Here is a 24,514-nt window from a genome sequence, read left to right on the forward strand (position 1 = left end):
AACTACAAAAGGGAGCAAGGCGAATGGGTTAGTTGAAACTGCAAATTACACAATCTGGATATTTAAATTTAGTCATTTTTTTTCTTAGGTTTGAAAGCATTTTTCGTAGTTACTTTTTTTTGGGTTTTTGAAACGCGCTTTTTTGCTTGGATTTGCAATTTGGCCTCTGTGCTGAAAATTTTGCGGAAGAAGTGCTTTTTCGGGTAATGTTTTGGCTCACAGGACATATTCACTGAATCATTTGTTTACACTTGCGATCAGCTTATGTGTTATTAAGAACCTTCTTTTCTAACCTAACTCGCTAATAAAAGTGTTCACTTATTTGAAGTTTCACTGAAGCATTGGAAATTTCATAGCATCCATTCTCTGCTTCATTTTTGACTGAGTGGTTAATGGTACATATTAAGCTTTCGTGGCTTACTAGTTAGTGTGTGAAACTTAACACAGTTGACGCATTTTTAATTGATCAAATGAATCGAAAAAAGCTATTTGTTTCAAACCACAGTACAATAATAAAATCTTGATTTCAAGAAATTTTCCCATCCAATTTTGGCCTTATGGAAATGTATACGATCGCGTTTTTTCTTTTTTTTCTTTTCTTTTTTTGGGACGCTTTGGAATTTTTAAAACTTTTTTAAGAGTAATGAACGTAGTGAAGACTCTTATACAGGTCTTGCTGATTTTTTTTTTCAGGAAAAAGTCCTAAAATATTGATGCAGTTAGGTATAATGCACTTTTTGAGTTCAATTGAAATTAATCTGCAGAAAGTGACGCAAATAGCACTCTCCAAATACGAACTGGAAATGGAGCGAAAAATTTTTAGATTTCCAGCGGAATAAAAACTTCACCTATTGATCAATTTTCTCAAGTTGGGTTAATGTTATCAAAAAAGCGCCAATCATAAATCGTTCTAGAATTTCAAAGAGCTTATAGGGCATCTATTTTTTTCATTGAAATTCGAAAGTTGATTTTTTCAACAAAGTCAGTTTTTTTTATGTTTGCGTTCATTACTCGTTTCCAATCTTCGATCTTTCAAAAATTTAGTTTTTCTCAAAAACTACTCTACCGAATTCAAAAAAATGGTACTAATAGTGTGTCTGCATAATTCCCTAGTCCCTTCTTTTTACCTCACCCAACTTTCTTTGTACAGCCTTCAAAAAAGTGTGTTGGTGGAGTTTTTGAACCATATTTTTGGATGTTTTACATTTCTCGAAAACTGTCCTCCCAAAACTGAGATTTCGAGTTCAATGGATAGCCCATGTTGTGAGAAGCTCCCCTGCCTGATCAGATACGCCCAATTATTTCTACATTCAAAGTTATCGTCAAGTTTTCGATTTTTTGACTGTTTTTAAACTTTTTGACTTTTCTCGAAAATAAACCTTCCAAATGTAAAAGCTCCCGTTCGTAAGTGATTACGTCCAAACTTTTCTACTCAGAAGTTGAGAAAAGTGAAGTAAAATCTGAAAACTGAATTAAAATCAGAATTAAAATCTGATCAAAAAAGTTATGTCTCTGGGAAAATTCCAAAATCATAAAAACTTCACTCCTTTTTTATAGAGCATTAACTAGGTTTTGGGTGAAGCCCATTTTTTAAATTTTTGAATTTACCTATTTCATCCCGCATTATTACAACAAAATCAAAATTTATCAAATAGGTACCTCCAGCTTTAGCTGGGCTCTAGTTCTTGACTAAATTTTTGCTTTATGGAAATTTTGTTTAAATTATGAAAATGTTGTATTATTTATACAAAATTTTCAGATTTTCCAGCAAAATGAAGATTTAATTTCTTTAGTCAGTGTTCTCAAATTGGGTTATTTTTATCAAAAAGTGCCAAAGAATAATTCCAGAATTTTTAAGAGCTTAAATTGCTGCAGGGATTGAGTTAGTTTCTGAGACGAGTGAAGACATTCCAAATGGCGACCATAGCAACCTCCCTTCGCTAGCTGCCAAGAGCGGACTTAAGTACGCTTATATGTCAGCTCCAGGAACCTACGAGAACCCGTCAAGAGACCAAACACAGTCTAATGCTGCAGCGACGACAACAAACGAGTCCTTAGACGATCTTATGTCTCAGCTGAAAATGTTGTAGCATGTGCGGGTATTGCGGTAGTTGTTACATATTTTATCCTGGGCCAATCGATTTGCATTACGGAGCGTTTTAGAGTTAACAAAATCTGGTTTCCGTTTGCTTCATTATGAGCGAGGCCACCGAAATGAATTAGCTAAATGCAAATCTAGTAAATCTGTATGCTTAAATACATGTTGGGGTAGGTGCTGTAAGTCTTGAGATAATTAGTTTTATTGTACTATTTCGAGCATGTTATGCTGTATTTATCTTATTTGGTGCTGAAACAGGTGATGCGAATTAAGCTTCAATAGATGTTAATATTTTGGTCTAATAAATGTATTAACAATTAAATTGAGACAATTTAAATATTAAACCAAGAAGTTACGATTAAATCGTTTTTTAGGTACTAGTCTTCTGAAGTATTTTCTAGTTTGCGTCAAATTAATTTGCTACACGCACCGAAGCTTCCGATAAAAATTGATTCTATTTAGAAAGTCTTGACAAAAATTTTGCCGTTAGAATCTAGTATGTTGAACTAATTTAGGCAACTTTTCATTTTATAATATCTAATAGTGGATCATGTTCTCTGCGTATATTGCATTATAATGTCACCAAAAGTTATTTTTATTGTCATTTAATCCCAACAAAATTTTTTTTTGCCATGTCAAATAATTTTTTTCTTAGTTGGAATAAAATTTGTTATTTTTTCTTTATGTTATCCCACTAGAAAGTTTTGTTCTTTATTATAATCCCAAAAAAAATCTATTTACACTTGCGGCTAGCGAGTGTTTTTGAATCGGAATATAGATTTTTTTCTGGTTAACAACTTAATTATCAAAATCACTTAAACCCTTTGATATCTTAATGTTTAATAAATTCAAATAAATTGGCTTCTTCGGCACATTTGGGCCAAAGGTAACGACTACACCTGGACAGCAAAAGTCCTCTGTTCCAACCCGGCTCGTACTTTTTTCAAACTAAAAATTATAATTGTCGGAAAAATGTCGGCTTATCGTTTGTCTGATTATTTTGCCGCATCATTAGTTGCCGCATCATGAAATTTTCTTGTGCTGTAAGCAATTTTTTCTTTAATTGTAAGTGTTTTTGATATACTCCTTTAATTTGTGAATTTACTAGCCCTGTCTTTCTACGTGTTTTTTTTTGCTTCAAAGCGTTATCTGGCCTGTAGTTGTTAGACTCGAGAGGGCGCGTCCGGCCTGCTCAAACCGAGTTTTAGAAACTTTGCCAGTTCGTTCGGCCGAAGCCACAAATCTCTGGGAGTGGCGTGCATAGAACAGTTAAAAAGGTGTAATGTAGTGTGTTGGGAATCTACAGTTGGGGCAGCTTGGAGGGACGTTGGTCGATTCTATTCAGATAGGTGTTCACAAAGAAGCAGTACTCGGACCTTAATTGGGAAGGGTGCTTTATTATAGTCTGATTTTTTTTCAATTTCAAAAATTGATGTCCAAATTGCTTATTTTACTATAACTGTCGAATATGCTTAAGCTCTAGTTTTTCGTTCAGATCCTTTTATCACACCACGCAGAAAAAAACGACACTAATTTGAAAACACTTTTTGTGTAATTTTTTCAAGAATATGGCGGGGTCATTCTGTGCTACTTGCGCAGTAACGGCTATCCTTGTTTTTATTGTTTTATTAGGTTAATTTAGGTTACTAGGTGCAATTATAAATAGATTGCATTCTTCCAAACTTGAACTCAAATTTCAGTTTTAGGCAATACATGCATTCTTCTGAACTTCAAATCATAAATCAAATCACACCAGATTTTGTATTTTGAGTTGATGTTCGGAAGAATGCAAAGTCTTGGTAGATTTTCCTTTCTGGGTTGTAGTTCAACTCAAATCTTGCTAGATTTTGCATCTTCTAAACTTTAACTCAGGAAACAAATTTTGTTGTTTCTTTTACAAAAAGCTAATTGTTCCGACTTTCGATACGAAAGTAACGGAATATTTGTGCTCGGGGTGGGTTTTTTTTGTTTCTTCATATAAATTTCGACTTTTTAACTAGCCATTTTTGACGGAATTTTTTAAATCATTCAAAAGGTATTGTTGTCCTGAGCTTAAATTTGAATAGATACTTCACCTGTGATCATTTTTCGTAAAGTTATGAGGGTTAAAAGATTGTCATTTTGGCCAATTTGGGACAATTAACGCGCGATATAATTCGCGCTATTAACGCGTAAGCGGAGATTTAATCCGTCTTATAAATCGTTCCAAATTGGTTGAACGAAGCTTATTTGCCATAATTGATTTGTTGCAAGGAAAGAAATCTATCTTTTTGTACCTTATATGGCGTGTGGGGGGATGATTTTCATAACAAATTTCAAATTTCAGAAAAAAATGTCATTTTTTTATTTCATTTAATTTTTTAATTTTATTACTGCTGCTCCATAAACCTTAAAAGGCAGTCGGAACATTCAGGGCTTCGCCCTGATACGAGCAGTCTTGTTCAGATTTGGATTTAAAGTATTTTAAAACTTTGCAAGATGTGCATTCTTCTGATCTGATACTCGGAATGTAAATCTTGTAGAAAGCTACTTTCTGAGCGCTCCTACTCGGAATGCAAACTCAGCTCTCAATAATTTACAGTTGAAGTTATGGAAATCCAAAAGTTTTCCGCATGAGTTGGCTTTCTTCTGCGTTCATGTTAAACTCGACTGGGACCTATTTTGTATTCAATGTGAAAATTTTCCGTATAAAAAATTACCGGACTATCGTTTGTCTGATAGTTTTGTATTCTTAGTTGCCACATCAAGGAAGTTTCTTGTACTTTCTATTTTAATCGAAATAAACTGTGTTATGATTGTAATATAATCGATAGAAAATGATTTTTTTAAAATTTTTTTGTTATTCAATCTAATTTTTTCGTCTTGAACGTATATTGTCAGAATATTGATTATTAAAGACGTAATTTTTGGTTATAAGATAAAATCGTCATATACTTGATTTGATTACTAACGAACAAATTTTGGAGTGAGTAAAAGGAAGGCAAATTGCGCTCTCCAATTACGAATGTGCAACTGGCGCAAAAAAAAAGTTATTGAATTTACTTGAAAGAGTTTCTGTTTCTATATTTCCTTGTAGAAAAATAATTACATTTTGATTCAGTTTTTGTCAAATTGGGTTATTAATCTCAAACTCAAAAAGCTTTAAGGTGATATATGTTCTTCGAAACTCGTATATGTTCTTCGAGACTCGTATTGACACTTTTCTTTCGAATTGTACGTTGGCTATGTTTAACTTTTTGTCAATTGTCTGTTGGCTGTTCTTGAAGTTCAAACCAGTTGGAATAGGATTTAATATGAATTTGTTTATTTGTGTGAAAGAGATAGTCGTGAATGCCTGTTGCTTGTAAATACAACACTGCTCTTATCAGGGCAAAGCTGATTCGAGGCCCATTAGTTGGTCTCGAATCGTTTTTCGTATATGACATGTTAACACACTACAAACTTTAAGCTGATAATATCAGTGTTTAAATTTGAGTTGTTTATAGAACTAACAAGAATGCTCGTATCAGGGCAAAGCCCTGAATGTTCCGACTGCCTTTTATGGTCTATGAAGCAGTAATAACTTGAAAAAACTTAATGTAAAAAAATAAGTAAATTGAATTTTTCTTTTAATTTGAGATTTTTTGTGAAAATTATCCCCCCACTTGCCATATAAAGTACAAAATGATAAATTTCGCTTCTAGTAACGAATCAATTATGGCAAATAAGCTTCCTTCAACCAATTTGGAACGATTTCTAAGACGGATTAAATCTCCGCTTACTCTTTATTAGCGCGAAATATATCGCGCGTTAATTGTCCCAAATTGCCAATCTTTAAACCCCCATAACTTTATGAAAAATGATCACAGGTGAAATATCTTTTCAAATTTGAGCTCAGGACAACAATACCTTTTGAATGATATAAAAAAATTCCGTCAAAAATGGCTAGTTAAAAAGTCGAAATTTGTCTGAAGAAAAAAAAACCCCACCCCAAGCACAAATATTCCGTTACTTTCGTATCGAAAGTCGGAACAATAAGAGCAATTACCTTGCCTCAATTCAATTTGAAACGTTATAAGTGCGGATATTTTGCCACGCATAAATATTTCGCATAATGAAAAAAATATCCAAGTATTTTTTAAATATCAAAGCCGTACTTTAGGCAAGTGCACGCAGGGGTGTTCAGTTATCGATATAGATTATATTGCAGTTTCAAAATAGATTATCGATATTTTTGAGCTGACAAAATAAATAATCTAAATAATCTTTGGAATATTTCGAACAAAAAAAGATTATTGTTGAAAATTTTATTTTTCAAACCAAATCGGATACAACTTTAATATCCCAGAGTTGCTTGTTTACAAAAAGGAACAATTGCGCTTCAAGGTTGACAGGCTCGAGTTTTTTACGGTAGTCGTCAAAAATCATTTTTGCTCGACTAAACAACCTTTCGCAAACGTTCGACGTTGCGGGTATCCATTCGAAATGTATCATCTTTTTTGCTTTTTTTGATGCAATAATTTCGTCAATAATTTTGATGCAATAATTTTTGATGCAATATTTTTTTTCACTGCCAAATTGAATCGATGGGAAGCACACCCAATAAAAGGTCGGTCTAAAATTTGGGCGAGTTTTTTTGTTGACACTTGCATTGTCACCAACAATGAAAACGACATTTTCAATGTCTCCGCCATAGATTTTCAACGTTTCTTCAATAAGGTCGGCATGACTCCTGCTCCCCAAGATCAAGCCAACCATAAATGTTACGAGCTTTTTCTGGAATTGTTAAGATACTCAAGCTGGTACTTTGCATATCTGACTTGTAATTAGGGTGTTTGGCAGCAACGTGCGAAAACAGGTTTTGGTACCCTGCTTTTGGTGCTTTTTTCCTGGTAACACTGCATCCACCAATTGTGCATTTGTAAATATCGTCTCCCACATGTTTGAAATACCGATCGCAAACTTCCTTAGTTGTAAAAGGCATGGCTGTAAAAGTGAACTGGCAACACTTGATGCACTCGTTAGTTATGCAAACAATCTGATGGGAAGCTGTAAAAGGCAAGTTGTAAAAGGCATGGCTGTAAAAGTGAACTGGCAGCACTTGATGCACTCGTTAGTTATGCAAACAATCTGAAACGACGTTATTTTGGTTGAATGTGTCACTCCTTTCCGTAAATAGGCCCACATTCATTGGCTACGAATCCCAAGACAATAATCGAGGCAACAAGTCACAATTATTGTTAGTCAACAATAGATTATTGTAATGTTTAGCTCCAAAAAATAGATTATCGATCTATATTTATTGACAATAATCTTGTATACAATAATCTTTTGAACACCCCTGAGTGCACGCATACTCGCTTGGTAATCACATGATTTCCGGATCGAAGTCCATATCCAGTCAACTATTCTAAAATTGGTCTGAACAAAGAAAAACCACCGCGGGCATATATATTCCTCACTTTCTGCGAAAGTCGGAACAATAAGAACAAGTTGCGAGTGTGTCCTACGATAAAAAAATATATACGTTTTCCATGTAAATATCATCTTCAGAAGCAATTTTTTTCGTTTCTGCTAGACAAATATCTTCATTTTTAAAATAGTTTTTGGTCTTATATTGGCCACCATTGTTTTCGATGTTGTTTAGTTTATTCAAACAATCTAAGCGTCTCAAACGCTCGATTGCTTAATATTAGGCTGCTAAAAATGTTTTTTTTATTGTTGCTGTGCTAATGATACACACTGTTCGTGATATAGAGTACGGACGTCCGTAGTGAAAACTGAGGTTCGGTTCCGATCAATGAGAATTTTGGGCATTTCAAATTAACTAGATCATTTGAAACTAGAAGATCTTTTCCTGTGTGCACGGAAGCTGAAACCGTTAGGGTCGCTTAAAAAGTTATTGGTTCTTAATATTTATAAACCAGCATTTGAAGGAAATAAATTTTTGTCATTTTTACATCGGCACAGCTGTGACTTGGAATATTTTTCAGCTTTTAAAAAATGCTGTACTGTGACTGCAAAGTGCCGACATCAAAATTCTTCCTACAAGTTTCAATTTTCTCTTAAAGTTTCAGGTTAGATTTGAGTTGAATCAAATGGGACACCACAAGAAAGACAAAAAGAAACGAAAAAAAGATGATGTTGACAAAAAGGAAAAAGAAAACGAAGAGGTTTTGAACGATGATGAGTCGGATTTGAAGCATCCTCAAATAGTGGATTACCCCTCGGATAAAGAAGAAGGGGAAGAAAAGTCAAAAAAGCATAAGAAAAGTAAGAAACACAAAAAGGAAAAGAAGCATAAGAACAAGGAAAAGAAAAATAAGAAATCAGAAAGTGCTGATGATGAGCCAAATAGTGGAGACGAAACTAACTTAATATCTCCGACAAAAAAGCGATCAGACCTGGAAAATGTGAATGAAAATGGTAGAAATGAGCATAATATTGCAAATAATGAATTTGAAAATGGGAAAAAGGAATATCTCATGGATTTTGAAGAGGCGGACGAGCTTGACGAACATCCAATGATTTGCAATATAGCAGCTCGTAAAGCTTCGGCAGTGCCCAGACCGTCTTTGAAAGGAGATATTGTCAATTCGTTATCAGTTAGTATTGAAGATGGATCTTTAAACCAGTTAAGAAGCGACTCGAAAACAGCAAGTTCAAATGCGGTAACTATGAATCATGGTTGGACTGTAAGCATATTTCAAAATTCAAAGGATGTTTTTTAATAAAAATTCGACTATTTTTGACACGATTTTGACTATTTTTGACACGATTTGAAATTTGAAGTTGAAAATTTACGATGTTGACAACTAATAAAGTTGTCAATTTTGGCAGGTAAACTTCGAATTGTCAGTTTTTGTGGCAGTATTAGGGAAAGTTCGTTTGTCATTTCTATTTGAAAGATCCAAAAATTTGATCTATCAATGAGCTAGTTAAATTGACATAGAATCCTTTTTTGTCTGTCGAGTGTGATATGCCAGCAGAGAAAAGGAGAAAGGGTGTTGTTTTGCTATTTAGGCTGGAGTATGAGTCAGTGTGTCGTGTCACAGCGAGCACTTCTCGTAGACTGCCTACGCCTACTTGTTCATTCGCTTGCCTCGCCCTCTCTTCCCAGTGGTTAGTACAAGGAGAGCCTGGGAAAGGAGAAACAGATGTGGATGATAACTAAGTGCTTACAGAAATGTCTACAGCTTATATAAAGCAGTGTTGTATGGTCTTATGGTATCCCCATGATAAACATGTAGGCTCTTCCGTAAGTCATCTGAACCCAAAAATATGTTAGTGGCGCCTAGTGGATGAAAAGGCTGAATCGATCACTAACGAATTTTTATAACAAATCACCTTCATTGTTCCGACCATTGAAAATGGAGAGGAACTTTGTATTCGGGTGTTTTAATTTTTTTCTTTGTTGTTTTCCGCGCAAAATCAGTAACCACAAATAATTATTTGACTGGGTTGAGTGATATATCATGTTAAAGCCCTTTCAGCCGTGATTCGAACGACCTTTTAAAAATTCCAGAACAATTTTCAAGAAAAACCGGTTTGAAGTTTTTGATTTTTCGTCTTATTTTGAGCAAGTAAAGAGCGAGCAGGCTTGTTTATGCTGAACTTAGGCCGTTTACCATAACTTATTTACGCTAAATGTTAGTTTTATTGGAACAAAGTTAATTTTTGGAGTGTTTTCACGCCATTTTGGGAATCAAAAATTTTCTAAACAATTGAAAAGTTGCGACATTTTTTATGATTTTTTTGTTTGTCTAGTCATTTTTTTTTCAAAAATTGTTGTCCGATTTGCCTATTTTACTATGAATTTGGAACGTGCCTTTTTGAAGTTTTTGGTTCACATCTTTTTATCGCACCACCCTGAAACAACGACACCAGCTTGGAAAAAAAATAAACAGTTTTTGCGTGTGTTTTAAAGACTATGGTCGGATTGTTCTGTGCTACTTGCACAGTAACCGACTATCCTTGTTTTTACAGACACTTAGTTTTTTTTAGCAATTATTACTTGTTAAATCGCGTGTTTCTTTATCTTTTACATTTTAGCGTTCCAATAACGAAAGGCGCATATGGCGCAAAAACTTAAATGACTTTAATTTCGAACACGGATTTCAATTTACCAGCCGAATAAAAAAATTACCTATTTATGCAGTTTTCTCGAATTAACGAAAAACGGCAGTGATAATAAGATCTTGAGTTTCAAAAAGCTTTATTGTTCTGTGCTTTTTCCGAATTTGAAAGCTTAAAGGTTTTCAAAAAAGTCAACCAGTTTTTGATTTTATTGAGTTCGTTGACACTTTCCCAATTTTCCATTCGCTGTTTTGGTTTTTCATCAAGCGAGCCCGCGAGAAATGTGGTATATTACGCGTTGACTTTTTTCGAAACCAACTCATTTTGCTCACTTTTATGGCACTTTTGCTGCATAGCCTTGACAATTTAATAACATGAGTTTATCTGCGTTTTTAGTGGCTAGTATTTAGAAAATTTCAAAAGCGCTTGGCTAAACTGCGAGGACGTAATTTTTCTAGTCTCTAGGTTGGGGCTCGATTCCGGTACAGCAGAGGTTTTTTGCTTTCAGGGCTTGTTTTTGATTTCTTTTCATTTTTCTTTTAAGAGCTAATTTTTTTTAGGTTTTTTGCTCGTGTTCTCGAAGTGCGGCTTTGCCTGTATTAATTCAATGATCAGTTTTGTATCAAATTTTCCGACATTCTGTCGTTTTTCTATTTTGTTTGCTAACGACAGTTTCGCATCTGTGCGTATAATGTTATTAATGATTGTATAAAATACGTAAATTGTGGTATAAGGTGGCGTGCCAGAGTCCAGGTTGCCGTTACAACAAAAATTGTTATTAATGCTCCATTTTGTATCAACTTTTCCGACATTTCAAATCGTCTTTCTGTCGTTTTTCTGTTTTATTTGCTAATATATGGTCATCTAGAACCGGATGCTGTATTCGCTTTATTCTTGCTTTTTCGTTGCTAAGTGGCATTTACTATTAGTGTGTCAACGACTTGAGGCGATAGAATAGCAGTTGCGAAGGCAATTGAGTCGTATCTGATAGCGCCTTTTAAGAGGTGATTCAAATCCTTTTTCTGTTCTAAAAACAAAACAAGGATAGTCGGTTACTGTGCAAGCACAGAATGTTCCGACCATAGTCTTTAGAAAGCTACGGTTACGAATGTTTTTTTTTCTCCAAATTTGTGTAGTTTTTTCTGGTTGCTGTGATAAAAGGATCTGAAGTAAAAATAGAATTCAGGCATGTTAGAAAATCATAGTAATATAGTCAAATTGGACTTAAATTCGGTAGAAAAATGACTAGAAAAACTTGAAAAAAAAATTAAGTTTTTTTTGCAGAATTTTTTAAAAATCCAAAAATCAAGCTAAAGAAACCAAAAACTATTTGCAATGGCTTAAAAAAGTTTTAAGGTCAAATCAGGCATAATTCAGCTGTTGAAAGACTGCTCGCTTGCTTTAATTGCACGAATTAGGACGAAAAATCTTAATTTTCAAACAGGATATATCACTCAACCCAGTCCAATTATTATTTGTGATACCTGATTTTAAGTGAAAAAAAAGAAAAAACTAAAACACTCGAATACAAAGTTTCTCCCATATTCAATGGTCGGAAAAACAAAATGTTTCAGCAAGAAAATTTTTGCGAATATTCATGTAAAGACGTTTTTTAAATTTTGATCCGCTCGCTAATTTTTCTTTGGCGAGTTTCTAAAGCTGATATAACTTCTTGAATTTTTTGCGCTGACACTGCAATTGTTTTTTTTCCAAGTTGGGTTATTTAAACTTACTTATGTCAATAATCATTGTTTCGAATTCATTACGCGTGCGATAAGAAAGCGTTAAAAAAACTTTGCTCAGTGCAGTTTTTTTGGTTTTCGTTTGTATGTATGTTTTTTTTGAACAAAAATTATTGAAACGCCTGTTTCGGCTGTATCCTGATTTGAAATCATCTAGTGAAAAAAGAAAGTATTAAAAAGCCATAAATTTTGAATCCAACCATGATTCTACAGGATAAACATGCGCAAGGAAACGAGGCTGATAAAAGCGTTGACGAAAACAGTGCTAGAAATCGGCGAAGCTCCCCAACCAACGATTCGAGTAAAAAAGAGCGTGATCGAAAACGGTCCAGATCAAGAGGCAGATCTAAAAGTTGGGGTCGCACCCAGCCCAAGTCTTCTCGAGAAACGAATCAGTCTGCGAAAGACAGCCGAGAAAAAGACAGACACGATAGAGACAAGAAAACGTCGAAACGCGACAGAAGAAACAGAACCAGGAGTCGCTCGAGGTCAAGGTCAAAGGATAGAGGCCAGGGGGGTTCATCAAATGGCAATGACCGAGAGAACAGAAGTGATCAGAGAAAGAGTTCACGGTACGATAGGTGGGATCGAAAGCATGAAGAGAAACGTCAGATGAGCTCAAAGCAAACGGCGGCTGAAATTAATAACGGACTGTCGGTTGAAGGTTTGAGTGGGAGCGAGACTGAATCGGAAGAGAATGTGGACATCACGATGGATAGTGACAACGAGGAGGAGGAAATCGAGAGACGAAGGCGTGAGAGGAAGTAAGGATTATATTTTTCTGTCATTAAAATCACAGAAATAGTTGCTGAAAATGTATTTTGAAAATGTATTTTGAAAATGTAACTTTTATTCATGATTTTACTTTTTATTCCCTCTCTCAAGTTATACTGCAGCTAAGTTATTCATGATCCCTCTCTTAATACTGCAGCTAAAAACGATTGTTTGCGAGCAAGATTTGATCCATTTTATTGGCCCAGTATGTTAGACGGTTATTTTTCCGACCACGAAGTGGGAAGGTATATTATATCCGGGTGTGTTCTATGATAAGGTCTCGTATCACAATTAAATTTTACATGCGCTTGAGTATACCCTATTAAAACGATCCCCCTTAATTTTTTCTATTGTCGAGAAAATATGTTTTGAAGATTTATGTTTTAAACCGGTTTATCGAGACCTGTATATCGCTAGCACCAAACGGTCGGCTGCAAATCAGATTGACAATCTGTCATATAATTCTAAGCTGATCTAAGTATGAGCATTAAGTTTTCTCTGATTTAAAGAAGTACTTTCAGTTTCAGTAATTTCAAATTTTCTTAGGTGTTTGGTGGAGTTTTTATCCGAGGTAGGCGCCGATCAAGGACAGCAAAATTCGTTAGACGGTGCCATGAAAAGTGTTGGGGACTACAAAGACGAATCAGAGCCCAACCTAAACAGAGGAAACAAGGCTAAGTCAGATGAACGAGGAATGAGTGGAGTTAAAAGTAGGAAGAGGAAGAGAAAGCATAGTGATTCTTCGACCAGCTCTTCGCGATCTTCTAGAAGTAGTTCCTCGTCTTCCGCAGGAGGCGAGATCACCATGCCGGTAAGTAAGAAATGATAGATTTTATTCTGGCTTGTATGTACACAAGCCAATTAGAAAGCGTAGTGTTATATTGCAAATATAAAGTTTTAATCCGGCGCACGGCAAATGTTTCGTTTTTATAGGCTTTTTTCTCTTTGCTTCCCTTATTTCAATTTTTTTGCTTCTTAGGAGCTAATTTTTGTCGTTTTCTCACTTGTATTTGCGAAGTTAACTTCACCTCTGTGTTGAAATTTAATGGCAAAACTTGAGTGGTTGTAGTGAGGGATACCATGCATAAGATAACTACAACTGAAATATATCATAGCCTAGTACAAAAACACGATAACCCAGCCTTTCGTAGAGTAACATTGTTATTTCAGTAAACATTTGTTATTTCAGGAAGACATTTCGGCAACCGACGAGTTTGACCTTCCGGCCTCTAAACTACCGGAGCCGGAGACAAATCAGCGAGAGTCGTATATTGACAATGATCTGATCGCATCTCTACCGGGCCCCGCACAAGTAGCGAATCTCATCAAAGCTGACAATATTTCAAAATTTTTTAAATTGACATAGGACAGTATGGGTGTTGTAATTTTTGGTGTTAACTTTGAGAAGTGGAACTATAAGAAATCATCTTGATTAGTTGGTTTGAAGATAAATTAGCACCTCTATTTAACCAGCTGACTGACAGTCAAAAGCAGTGGTAGAATATAAAAGATTGAAAAGGTTCTATGTTGACGTTAAAATTCTTAAACCAATGAGTTTCAATAGTTGATCGAGAGTTTGCTATAGGGATTGTTTTCGACAAAAATTGACAGCATTTCATTTTTTCACCATACATGCAATGCAATTGATAGGTTGAAAACAACCACATTTTTTTGTTTAAAAAATGAAATTTTTTTAACAGGGTACCAATGTAGTGGGCGATGAAGACATGTTTAGTGACATAGCTGTGGCAAAACGAACTGAACGACAGAAACAGGCTAATGGCTCGGGGCAGAATGGAGAGAACCAACAATCAGCTGGACAGACTGTAGATCTCAATGACACTTTTGATGATAGTGAGGGATACTATCGACTGCGTATTGGAGAACTGCTGGACAAAAGGTACATTGAAATATTCTTTCGTATTTTTTAGTTAAATTTAAACCGGACGTTCAGGGCAGGCGTTTGCAGAATAGGTGGCCCCGTTTTCTGTCATCGCTGGGTCTCATTTCTGATGTAATTGCCATTGATGTTCATTTGAATAAACAATTTAAAGTAATTCATATGCTCATGGTCCCGCCCATTTCACGAAGTTACGCAAAGGAACTATGCAAAAGTGTTTTTTCTTTCCGATTTTTATTACCTCAGAGAAAAATTGCAAATTCTCAAGTATAGTAGCATATGAAAGACCTATTAGTCGTAATTTGCACTTCAATGTCGAGACAAATTGGTCTGGGTTTTTAAAAGAGTCAACAATGAACGTAGATCAGACTCTTATTTAGGTTGTGATGATATTTTGTTTTTCATTTCTATTGTTAAAAGGAAACCAAACTGTAAAGGTCACGAAAACGTCAATCAACTTCTAATTTCGAAAATGGATTTATTTATTGATCCAGTTTTCTCAAAGTGGGTTATCAACTTTATCAAAAAAGTGTCTATCATAAATTGTTCTAGAAGTTCAAAGATAATTTATTTTTTATTTCGAATTCCGAAAGACAGTTTTTTTTCTGTTTCTTTGCGTTCATTGAGTCTTTTCCAAATGTCTGTGGTCTGTGTGTCTTAAACCAGCGAGTGTAGTGTTATGTTACGTATATATTTTTTCCAACCTAACTCGCAAATAAGAGTGCTCATTTGGTGGCATTTTGGTATATTTCCAATCATTGGCAATTTAATAGCATATGTAGCTGCTTCATCGCTCAATTGTGTTTGTATAGTTCCAAGCGACAGTGGGGCAGATGCTAGGGCGTCAGACTCCTTATTGCGATATGGAAGGTGTTATTTCGGTACATAGAACTAATTTACTTTTTTTTCGTTGCTTTTTCGGTGCTGAAATTTAATAGCAACTGTAGCTAAGTTAGTGCAATAAGGTGCAGATATGAGGTTGTTTTTCACGAAGTCGGATGTTTTTCGGATGATATCAATTATTTTATTTTGCGAGTCTTATGTTAACTTTTTCTTTCCTATTTCATTTTGTTTTTTACCTTCTTTAGAGCTTTTTTTTTGTCGTTTTCCCGCTATTTTGCAAATTTAGCTTCGCCTCTGTGTCAAATTAGTGTAAGTTTTCAAAGTTTATGTGTCAAAGAATATAGTGAAGGTTTTTATATAGGTCCTGATGATTTTTTGTCAGGATCAAATTATCACGATCAAATCTGATTATTGGGTTCGTTTCAATTTCGTTTGCTAAGTTCAATTTAACTTTTTAACTTTTGCATTTCATTTACTAAAATAAAGTTAATTTTTGCTCTCCATTTAAGAAAACGGGAATTTCTTGAAAATACGTTTATTTTCAAGATGAATTTTAATAATAAGGTTTTCCAGCGGAGTTGAAAAATTATCAATTCATTCATTTTTCACTAATTGCGCTAGTTTTATGTAAACTGCATTAATCGACAACAAATTTCTGATTTTAAGAGAAATTCAACTATAGTGGTTTATTTTTTCGGATATCCAAAAAAGATATCCGAAAAAAAATAAATCATCTTAGTTAAAATCACTAGCGTTTTAGTTTTAATGGAGCTCATTGACAATTTTCTAGATATTTGTTGGCTGCTTTAAATGGACCAAACTGGTATACGCCAACTTTACATGGTTGTTCAGGTAGTTGGCCAACATGCTGTAAATAAAACTACCATTCCAGCTAACCGAAAATTTATATTTTTGTGCCGCAACAGATTGTCCATTTTGTTATGCAATTGTTACGTAATTCGGAAGTAATTTTGTCTTTATGATGTGGCGGTAGTTCAGCATCCGCCATTATACGTGTTTAGGTTTTAAGAGATTTCTAATTTTTCTATCTTATTCTCTCGGATAAAGAAAAGAAAGCTAATAATGCTACAATGAGGTGCAGATATGAGTTTGTGAAATTCCTAATTTCCAAGTCGGATGTTTTAATCCAGCGCGTATCAAATATTTTATTTTTCAAGCCTTATTTTTACTTTTTCTTTGCTATTTAATTTTTTTAACCTTATTTAGAGCTACTTTTGTCGTTTTCTCGCCTTTTTGCTACTTAAGCATCGCCTCTGTGTTAAACTAGAGTAAGTTTTCAAAGTTCAGGTTTCAAAGAACATAGTGAACGTTTTTTATAGGTCCTGATGATTTTTTGTCAGGATCAAATTATCACGATCAAATCTGATTATTGGATTTTTTAAATTTCATGTGCTAAGTTCAATTCAACTTTTGCATTTCATTTGCTAAATTAATGACAATTTACGCTCTCAAATTAAGAAAACTGAAATTTCCCAAAAATACGTGACTTTAAAGATAATTTTAATAGTTAGGTTCTCCAGCGGAGTTGAAAAATTATCAATGGATTTTTTTTCTCTAATTGGGCTAGTTTTATGTAGAAAGCATTGATCGAAAAAGATTTCTGAACTTTGAAGATTTTCAACTAACGTGATTTTTTTTCGGATATTCAAAAAAGTTTTCCGAAAAAAATAAATCATTTTAGTTAAAATCACGTTAGCTTTTTAATTTTAATTGAGCTCATTGACTTTTTACTAGTTGTTTGTTGGCTGCTTTAAATGGACCAAACTGGTATACGCCAACTTTACATGGTTCTTCAGGTAGTTGGCCAACATGCTGTAACTAATACTACCATTCCAGCTGGCCAAAAATTTACAGTTTTATGCAACAACAGATTGTCACTTCTGTTGTGCAATTGTTACGTAATTCGGATGTAATTTTGGCTGCATGATATTGCGGTTTGTTGAACATCCGGCATTATTCATGTTAAGGCTCTCTGAGATTTTAATTTTTTTTATCGTTTTCTCTAGGATAAAGAGAAGAACGTGACAATAATGCGGTTTGTTTTGGTGAATTATTATTTGATTAAATTTGAAAATACGAAGCTTCATTAACTTTGAACAGCATCTTTGAATAAACTATAAAGGTGTGTATAATATTCTTAATCGTTTAAGATCATGACGATGATCAATAGGAAGACTATCGTTTCAAATGTGCTTTACCTATCTAAATTTGTTCGCGTGTAAGCCTGCAGGTAGGGTGTTGTTAGTGGCGTGAAAAATTCTCTACATTTTTCTTCTATTTTAGGTACAATGTGTTTGGCTTCGTGGGTCAGGGCGTGTTCTCCAACGTCGTCAGAGCCAGAGACACCCTACGAGGAAACCAGCAGGTGGCAATTAAAATCATCCGAAACAACGACCTCATGCACCGCACTGGCCTGAAAGAGCTGGAACTGATGCGCTCACTGAATGACTTCGACAGACAAGACAAGTTCCACATATTGAGACTGTTCAGGAGTTTCTACCACCGAGGTCACTTGTGTCTAGTGTTCGAGGCACTCCACATGAATCTGAGAGAAGTGCTTAAGAAGTATGGCAGGGATGTGGGATTACATATCAAAGCGGTCAGGTCATACAGTCAGCAGATGTTCCTGGCTCTCAAGGTTGGTAGTCGACTCAATCATACAGAAGATCATCGGAGTTAAATTCGCAACAACAACCCTCATTTGCACTTTTATGACAAGATATCCGAAATTATAATTTTAATCTTAGCTTTTTTTTATAAATTATTTGTTCTGGGTTAAATTTGTCCGTAATCAAATTAGAAAAATTAAACATGCAAAATTGTCAAATTTTTTTTTCAAAAAGAAACATTTTTCAAATCTTTAATATAAATTTTTGAACGTTTGACAGCTGGTCTACAGCTATTGATATGAGACTGGGTCTACGCTGAAAAAGTTTTCAGTTATAAATTGGTTTTTTTGTCGGCATTTTTTTTTATTTCGTTCCAATTTTGTCGGGTGACTTGTCGGGTGTTTTATTTCAGTAATTTTTGTCAGTTTTTTTAGTACTGTTTTTTCTTCATATTGCAGAGGTTAAATTTAATGCCTGTTTTCTTTGTTTTTGTATATTCCAAAACTTTTATAAGAAAAGAAAAAAAACTGAAATTGAAAATCTTTTGGATGCTTCATTTTTGATTTTCTAAAATCAAAAAGCGCGTAGAATTTATTTAAATTTCTACTTGTTTATTGCTTTTTATATTGAGCAATTTTATTTGAAATGGGGTCAAGTTGCTGGCATAGCGTTTTGTTTTAGTATGTCAAAACTATTTCGGAAAAAATTGTAAGTTTCCAGCAATTTTGACTTAACTGCTTTGTCTTCAAAGATATGTAGCAAGTTCTGCACGAAATTCAGGAGTGTGGATTTTTCTAGCTGAAAATTTTGAATAAGTTTTTCGTATTTTTATTGGTCTTTTTATTATTACTTTTTTATTGTGATCCACTAGCTCTCTTAAAGTTGCGGATCAACTTCATATTCGATAAGTTTGATGTAATTGGGTTATTTTTAAAAGCTTTAAGAGTTTTTTTTCAGGTTTTGTGCAAGTTTTTTTATGTAATTTCTTTTAAACCTATGCTTTTGTTTTTTTGTAGTTTTTTTCAATGTTCAATTTTTTTTTCAGTTCTTTATTTGCAAGATTTAGAGCAAACTTTTTGAGTACATTCAAAATTATTGTATATCGGTTTTCGACTGAACTTTTCTTCTTGTCGTTTCCATCTATTGGTATTGAGAAAGACATTAATGGAGTTAGTGTTGACCGAATCTTTTTTGTTGTAGATAATTAGTTTTTTAGTTTTTCTTTCTTTTTTAAGCTTACGATTTTTTAACAGAATTTTTCATTTTTTTTCAGACACATTATCAAGAGTAATGAAAGTAGTGAAGACTCTTATATAGGTCTTGCTGATTTTTTTTGTTTTGTTTTTCATGAAAAAGTTTTAAAATATTGATACGCTTAGGTATAATGCGCTTTTTGAGTTCCATTGAAATTCATCTGCTGAAAGTGACATAAATAGCACTCTCCAAATACGAACGTGGAAATGGCGCGAAAAAACGAGAACTATTTCTAGTTTCGAAATTGGAATTCTTTTTTAAGATTTCCCAGCAGAATAAAAACTTTACCTATTGATCCAGTTTTCTCAAGTTGGGTTCATATTATCAAAAAAGTGCCAATGATAAATTGTTCTAGAAATTCAAAGAGCTTAGAGGGCATCTATTTCTTTCGAAGATTTTTTCAAGAACGTCAATGTTTTTTTAATGTTTACTTGCGTTCATTACTCTTTTCCAATCCTAAATATGCTATTTTCTTTTGATATATTTTTTTGTATCGCAAGGGGTGCGAAGCTCAGCTTTTCGTGTGTTACGTTTTTAATGTAAATTGTGATGATTTTTTCTTTTTTGTTCGGGGAAAAGTCTTAATTTTTTGTGTCCCATTCACATTTTCCCATCTTAAAATTCACATTTTGGTGTATTGACTTTTGGTTCCTTGTTAAATTTAGTTCTTTTTGTTTGTTTAAAGGAAGGCAAACTCCACTATCGAACAGCAAATTTGTAACGGCCACGAAAAACAAGATTGATTTCTAGTTTTGAAAATAGATTTTAAGATTAGATTTTCCAGCGAAATACAATTTTAATCTATGATCCAGTTTTCTCAAATTGGGTTAAGTTTATCAAGAAGTGTCAATCATAAATTGTTCTAAATATTTAAATTTTTAAGGCCATCTATTTTTTTCTCGAAAATTTGTAAGTTGGGATAATAAAAAATCAATTCAGTAATTTTTTCTATTCACTTGCGTTCAACTGTCTGTTGGCTATCTTTTCTTTTTTTGTTTAATTTTGCCAATTTTTAGATTGTCAATTCAGAAAAAAATTGCTGTTGAGGAGACGCCAAAATAACTAAATGGGTGTTATGTTACTGGAATTGCAGTAGCATCTTTTTAAATTTATAGCTGATTAATATGATTTTGATTATTTCGAATAGGTATTGAAGAAATGTAACATCATTCACGCTGATATCAAACCAGACAACATATTGGTAAACGAGTCCAAAGTCTGTCTCAAACTATGCGACTTCGGATCCGCTTCTTTCTCCCACGACAACGACATTACACCCTATCTCGTCAGTCGCTTCTACCGAGCACCCGAGATCATGCTCGGACTGAAATACGACTTCGGAATCGATCTGTGGAGCTCGGCAGTTTCGCTTTACGAATTATACACAGGGAAGATCCTGTTTCCAGGCCGAAACAACAACCATATGTTGAAATTATTCCAAGATCTAAAAGGGAAAGTTTCGAGTAAATTGATCAGAAAAGGCGCTTTCGCAAATCAGCACTTCGACCAAAGTGGAAACTTCATATTCCGGGAGATTGATAAAATAACAGAACGAGAAAAAACCACTGTGCTGACTAACATTAATCCATCGAGAGATTTGATGGGGGATTTGTCAGGCAGAGGATCGGAAAAAATGGCCGATAGCCAGACTAAAAAAGTGGCGCAGTTTAAAGATATTCTTGAAAAATGTTTTCCAATTGATCCAACGAAACGGATAACGTTAAATCAAGCTTTGATGCACCCTTTTATCCAAGAGAAAATGGATTAATTTTTTTCTCAAGCGATGAAAAAAACTCGAAGTAGAATTTTGAACATTTGGGAGTAATAGTTAATTTCTTGCAGTTTTTTCCTTGTTTGGTCAGTTATAAATTTTGTTGATCAGAGCCAATTTAGCTTTTCCGCTGATATCTTTTAGTCACGAACTCGTGAACACAATTGTTTGAATTAATCTGTCAAAGATCGAAGTTGTTCAGCGTCCCTTAGTAGCTTGCGGCAGGCGGATATGACTTCAATTTTGACACAAACTTCTGTTGTAGCACCCGGCAATTTGAAACAAATTTGAGCCCACTTTAAAGATCATGCAATTAGCAACAGAATGGCAATTAGGTACTAGACATTTTTTCCTGTATCAAAACTTTGTTAACATGACTCATTTCCTCGGAATCCGAGCAGAATAAACGTGTTCTCCAGCAGACACATTTTGAGCCTGTTTGCATTCGAAGTACCCGTTATGTTCCATGTCTTTTCATTATGTTTGAACAATTATTAACTCCAATTTTGTATAATTATGCTTTTAACGTTTTTAAATATTAATGAACGAAGTGATTTATCTTTTATTTAAGCTGGGTAATTTCTTTAAAAAAAATTTTCTGGAGTTTTGAAATTTGATCAGACTAAAATTTGACGTTAAGCCGCTTGACGGTTGATTATTAATAGTCGATGAAACTATTTTGTATAGGTCTTGACAATTTAGGATTTTTTTTGTTTCGGGGAAAGTCTTGAAATTTGTGCATGCTCAAATTTCACTTTTCGAGATTTGACTTTTGATTTTTTTAAGTTCAGCTCATTTCCTTAATTAAAATGAAGCCAAACTCGACTATCGAACACTGAAAAAATCAGGAAAAGTTTTCTCAAATTGAGTTAAATTGTTCTAAAAGTTAGGGGCATTAGGGGCTAAAGTAGAGTTTTTTTATTGAAGTAAATCTATGTTTTCCGTTTACTTGCCTTCATGACTCGTTTCCAACTGTCTGTTGGTAATGTTTAGCTTTCCAATCGGAATAAAAAAAATTGCAATTTCTAACTGCAATTGAGTTAGTTCTATTACACTTGCGAAGCTTGTGTATTAGTACAAACCTTCTTTTTTTTCCAACCTAAGTCGCAAATATTGGTTCCACTTTTGGGGAACCTTTACAGCTTTTTTGATAGCATGTGGTTTGACATTCGAGTTGTAATAAATTAACACAGTTTCTGCATTTTTAATTCATCAAATGAACTGAAAAAAAATTTGTTTCAAACAACGTCACAATAATACGAACTCTATTTCAGATATTTTCTAAGTCAATATGTCTCGTAGTTTTTTGAAATGCATAATTTATACGTAATGTGGCTTTGTGCTTAGCGATTTGTTACATGCAAAGTTAGTGTGGATGCCTTTTTTTGTTAAATTCCAAATTATTAATTGCAAAACTGAGTCTATTTGTATTTGGTGCTGAATCGCATTGGCAATTTGTTAGCATATGTAGCTTCTTTATTCGTAACTAGTGTTTGTCGGTTGTTAAGCTTGAGCAGCTGAGGGGATAGTGCGTGAGACTCAAAATCTCTTGATTTCAGTAGGTCGCAGATTCGAATCCTACACATAGCCGAGTTTTTACTAATTTGAGGCTTATTTCTACTTTTTCTTTTTTAACTTGATAGAGCTGCCTTTTGGTCGTTTTCTCGCAAGTGTTTGCGAAACTCAGCTTCGCCTCTGTGTCAATAGGTGTTTTTAATTTATGTGAAAAATGTTTCAATCATAAATTGTTCTTGAATTTCAAAGAACAGTGAATGAATTTTGTCTTGACACTTTCAAATGTCTATTGGATATGTATACCCTTGGAATAAGCAATGCTGTTGCAACCGATAACTAGAAGTTTTTCCCGCAAAGAATTTTTTCACTGAGTTTGTTCGTGAAAGCATGACACGTTTGCACGTGTTTAACAATAAATTGAAACCGAGGGTACCATGTGTCGCATTGGTTACACCCGGCCGATGTCTTCAAAGGCTATCAATTTTTGAGTCAATAGGCAGAAATGTTTGTGAGTTTTCCGCTAAAGGTCCGTTCTTTCCTTGCCTTAATACGAGCTCGAATTTTACAACCAAAATTTTGATTTTTTTTCGAGTATTTCATCAGAAAATAAACTTACCTTCTACCACTGAAAATCCGCTTTGTATTTCCCTTACTTGCGCTTTTTCCCGATCACTTCAATCATCGCCGCAATAATACCAAACTCAAGTTTTTAAATTGATATTCGTGATTTTCTTGATTTTGAGACTTTCCAAAAGAAATAGTAAACAATAATTTACTCACATTCACCGTTGTAAAACTTTGAATGGTTTAACGATAGCTTATGTAATCTTTTTATAAGAAAAAACTAGCAGAGCGAAGAAACTCCAAACATTTATACTAAAAACAAACTATACCCTTTGTAATTCAAATACGCCATGCCGAACATTCAAATTCAACTATATGAAAATCAAATTCCACAAATTGTTTAAAATGAAAAAACGGAAGTTCAATTTCAACACAAGAATTTCAATTACAACAAAGACAAATTTTGACTATAACTTAACTGTAGCAAAGCTATAAACAGAACAAATATTTTTGTTAAAATCCAGTAAATTCTGTATCCTCTTTATTTGAGCAATCTATCTGTTTTTTAATCGAATCACATGTTTTTCGTAGTCATGAGGCGCAATGGTTAAGAAATACCACCAAGCACAACGTTTAAAAAGGCCTAGATCAGAAGAACCATCGAATTTTCTAAAGTCTGGAATATTCTAGAATATGACGTCTCTCTTCAGTATTATAGAATCTTTTTGAAAACAGTCTGGAACTCGATTCAACTGCAAGGCTACTCGATGCAAGGTTACTCGATTCAACACAAACGGTGAACTCGATTCAACTGCAAGGCTAGACAATACCTGTCCACTTTTTGTCCAAAAATTCGCGTTTACGGACTGATTTCAGTCTGAAACGAATCAACTAAAAACAGCTTCCGCCATGCTTCGAAAAAGTAACTTTTAGCAAACCCATTTGCGGTCTATAAAATAACTTGAATTATTTCAAAGTTTCAGAGGTGGAATATCTTGCTTTGAAAAAATTCGCGAACTGATTCTTTCACTCTATAAAATAGCTTGAAACGTATCAAACTTTCATAGCTTAAATAGCTTGCTTCGAAGAAAAAATTTTGCGAACCGATTTGCAGTCTATAAAATAGCTTAACATGTTAAAAAGTTTCAGAACTGGAATAGCTTGCTTAGAAAAACTCAATTTTTAGCAAACTGATTTGGTCTTAAATAACTTGAAGTATTTCAAATTTTCTTAGCTTGAATAGGTTGCTTTAAAAAAATTCGCGAACCGATTCGCAGTCTATGAAATAACTTGAATTATATCATATTTTTAGAGCTGGAATATCTTGCCAAGAAAAACTGATGCAGTCTATGAATAGCTTGCCGAATA

The 24,514-nt window shown here is 34.1% G+C and overlaps 2 protein-coding genes across 2 annotated transcripts in view; both read left to right on the top strand.

Annotated features, from left to right (window-relative positions):
* The window catches only part of LOC134854375 (ubiquitin-like modifier-activating enzyme 5), a 342,269-nt gene extending 339,820 nt beyond the window's left edge, over positions 1-2,449 (top strand). Inside the window, exon 11 of the mRNA XM_063870600.1 lies at positions 1,876-2,449. Coding sequence (XP_063726670.1) covers positions 1,876-2,090 — 215 coding nt within the window. The 3' untranslated portion in view covers positions 2,091-2,449. The remainder of the gene's footprint in view (positions 1-1,875) is intronic.
* A 5,703-nt stretch (positions 2,450-8,152) lies between these two features.
* LOC134854008 (serine/threonine-protein kinase PRP4 homolog) lies at positions 8,153-21,218 on the top strand. The gene is made up of 7 exons (XM_063870069.1): positions 8,153-8,748; positions 12,109-12,659; positions 13,216-13,480; positions 13,859-13,981; positions 14,370-14,569; positions 17,717-18,071; positions 20,444-21,218. Exons 1-7 carry the CDS (start codon positions 8,176-8,178, stop codon positions 21,062-21,064), a joined length of 2,688 nt encoding a protein of 895 aa, XP_063726139.1. The 5' UTR covers positions 8,153-8,175; the 3' UTR covers positions 21,065-21,218.
* The last annotated feature ends 3,296 nt before the right edge of the window (positions 21,219-24,514 follow it).

The sequence above is a fragment of the Symsagittifera roscoffensis genome, chromosome 9, assembly GCF_963678635.1.
Source record: "Symsagittifera roscoffensis chromosome 9, txSymRosc1.1, whole genome shotgun sequence".
Lineage (NCBI taxonomy): Eukaryota > Metazoa > Xenacoelomorpha > Acoela > Convolutidae > Symsagittifera > Symsagittifera roscoffensis.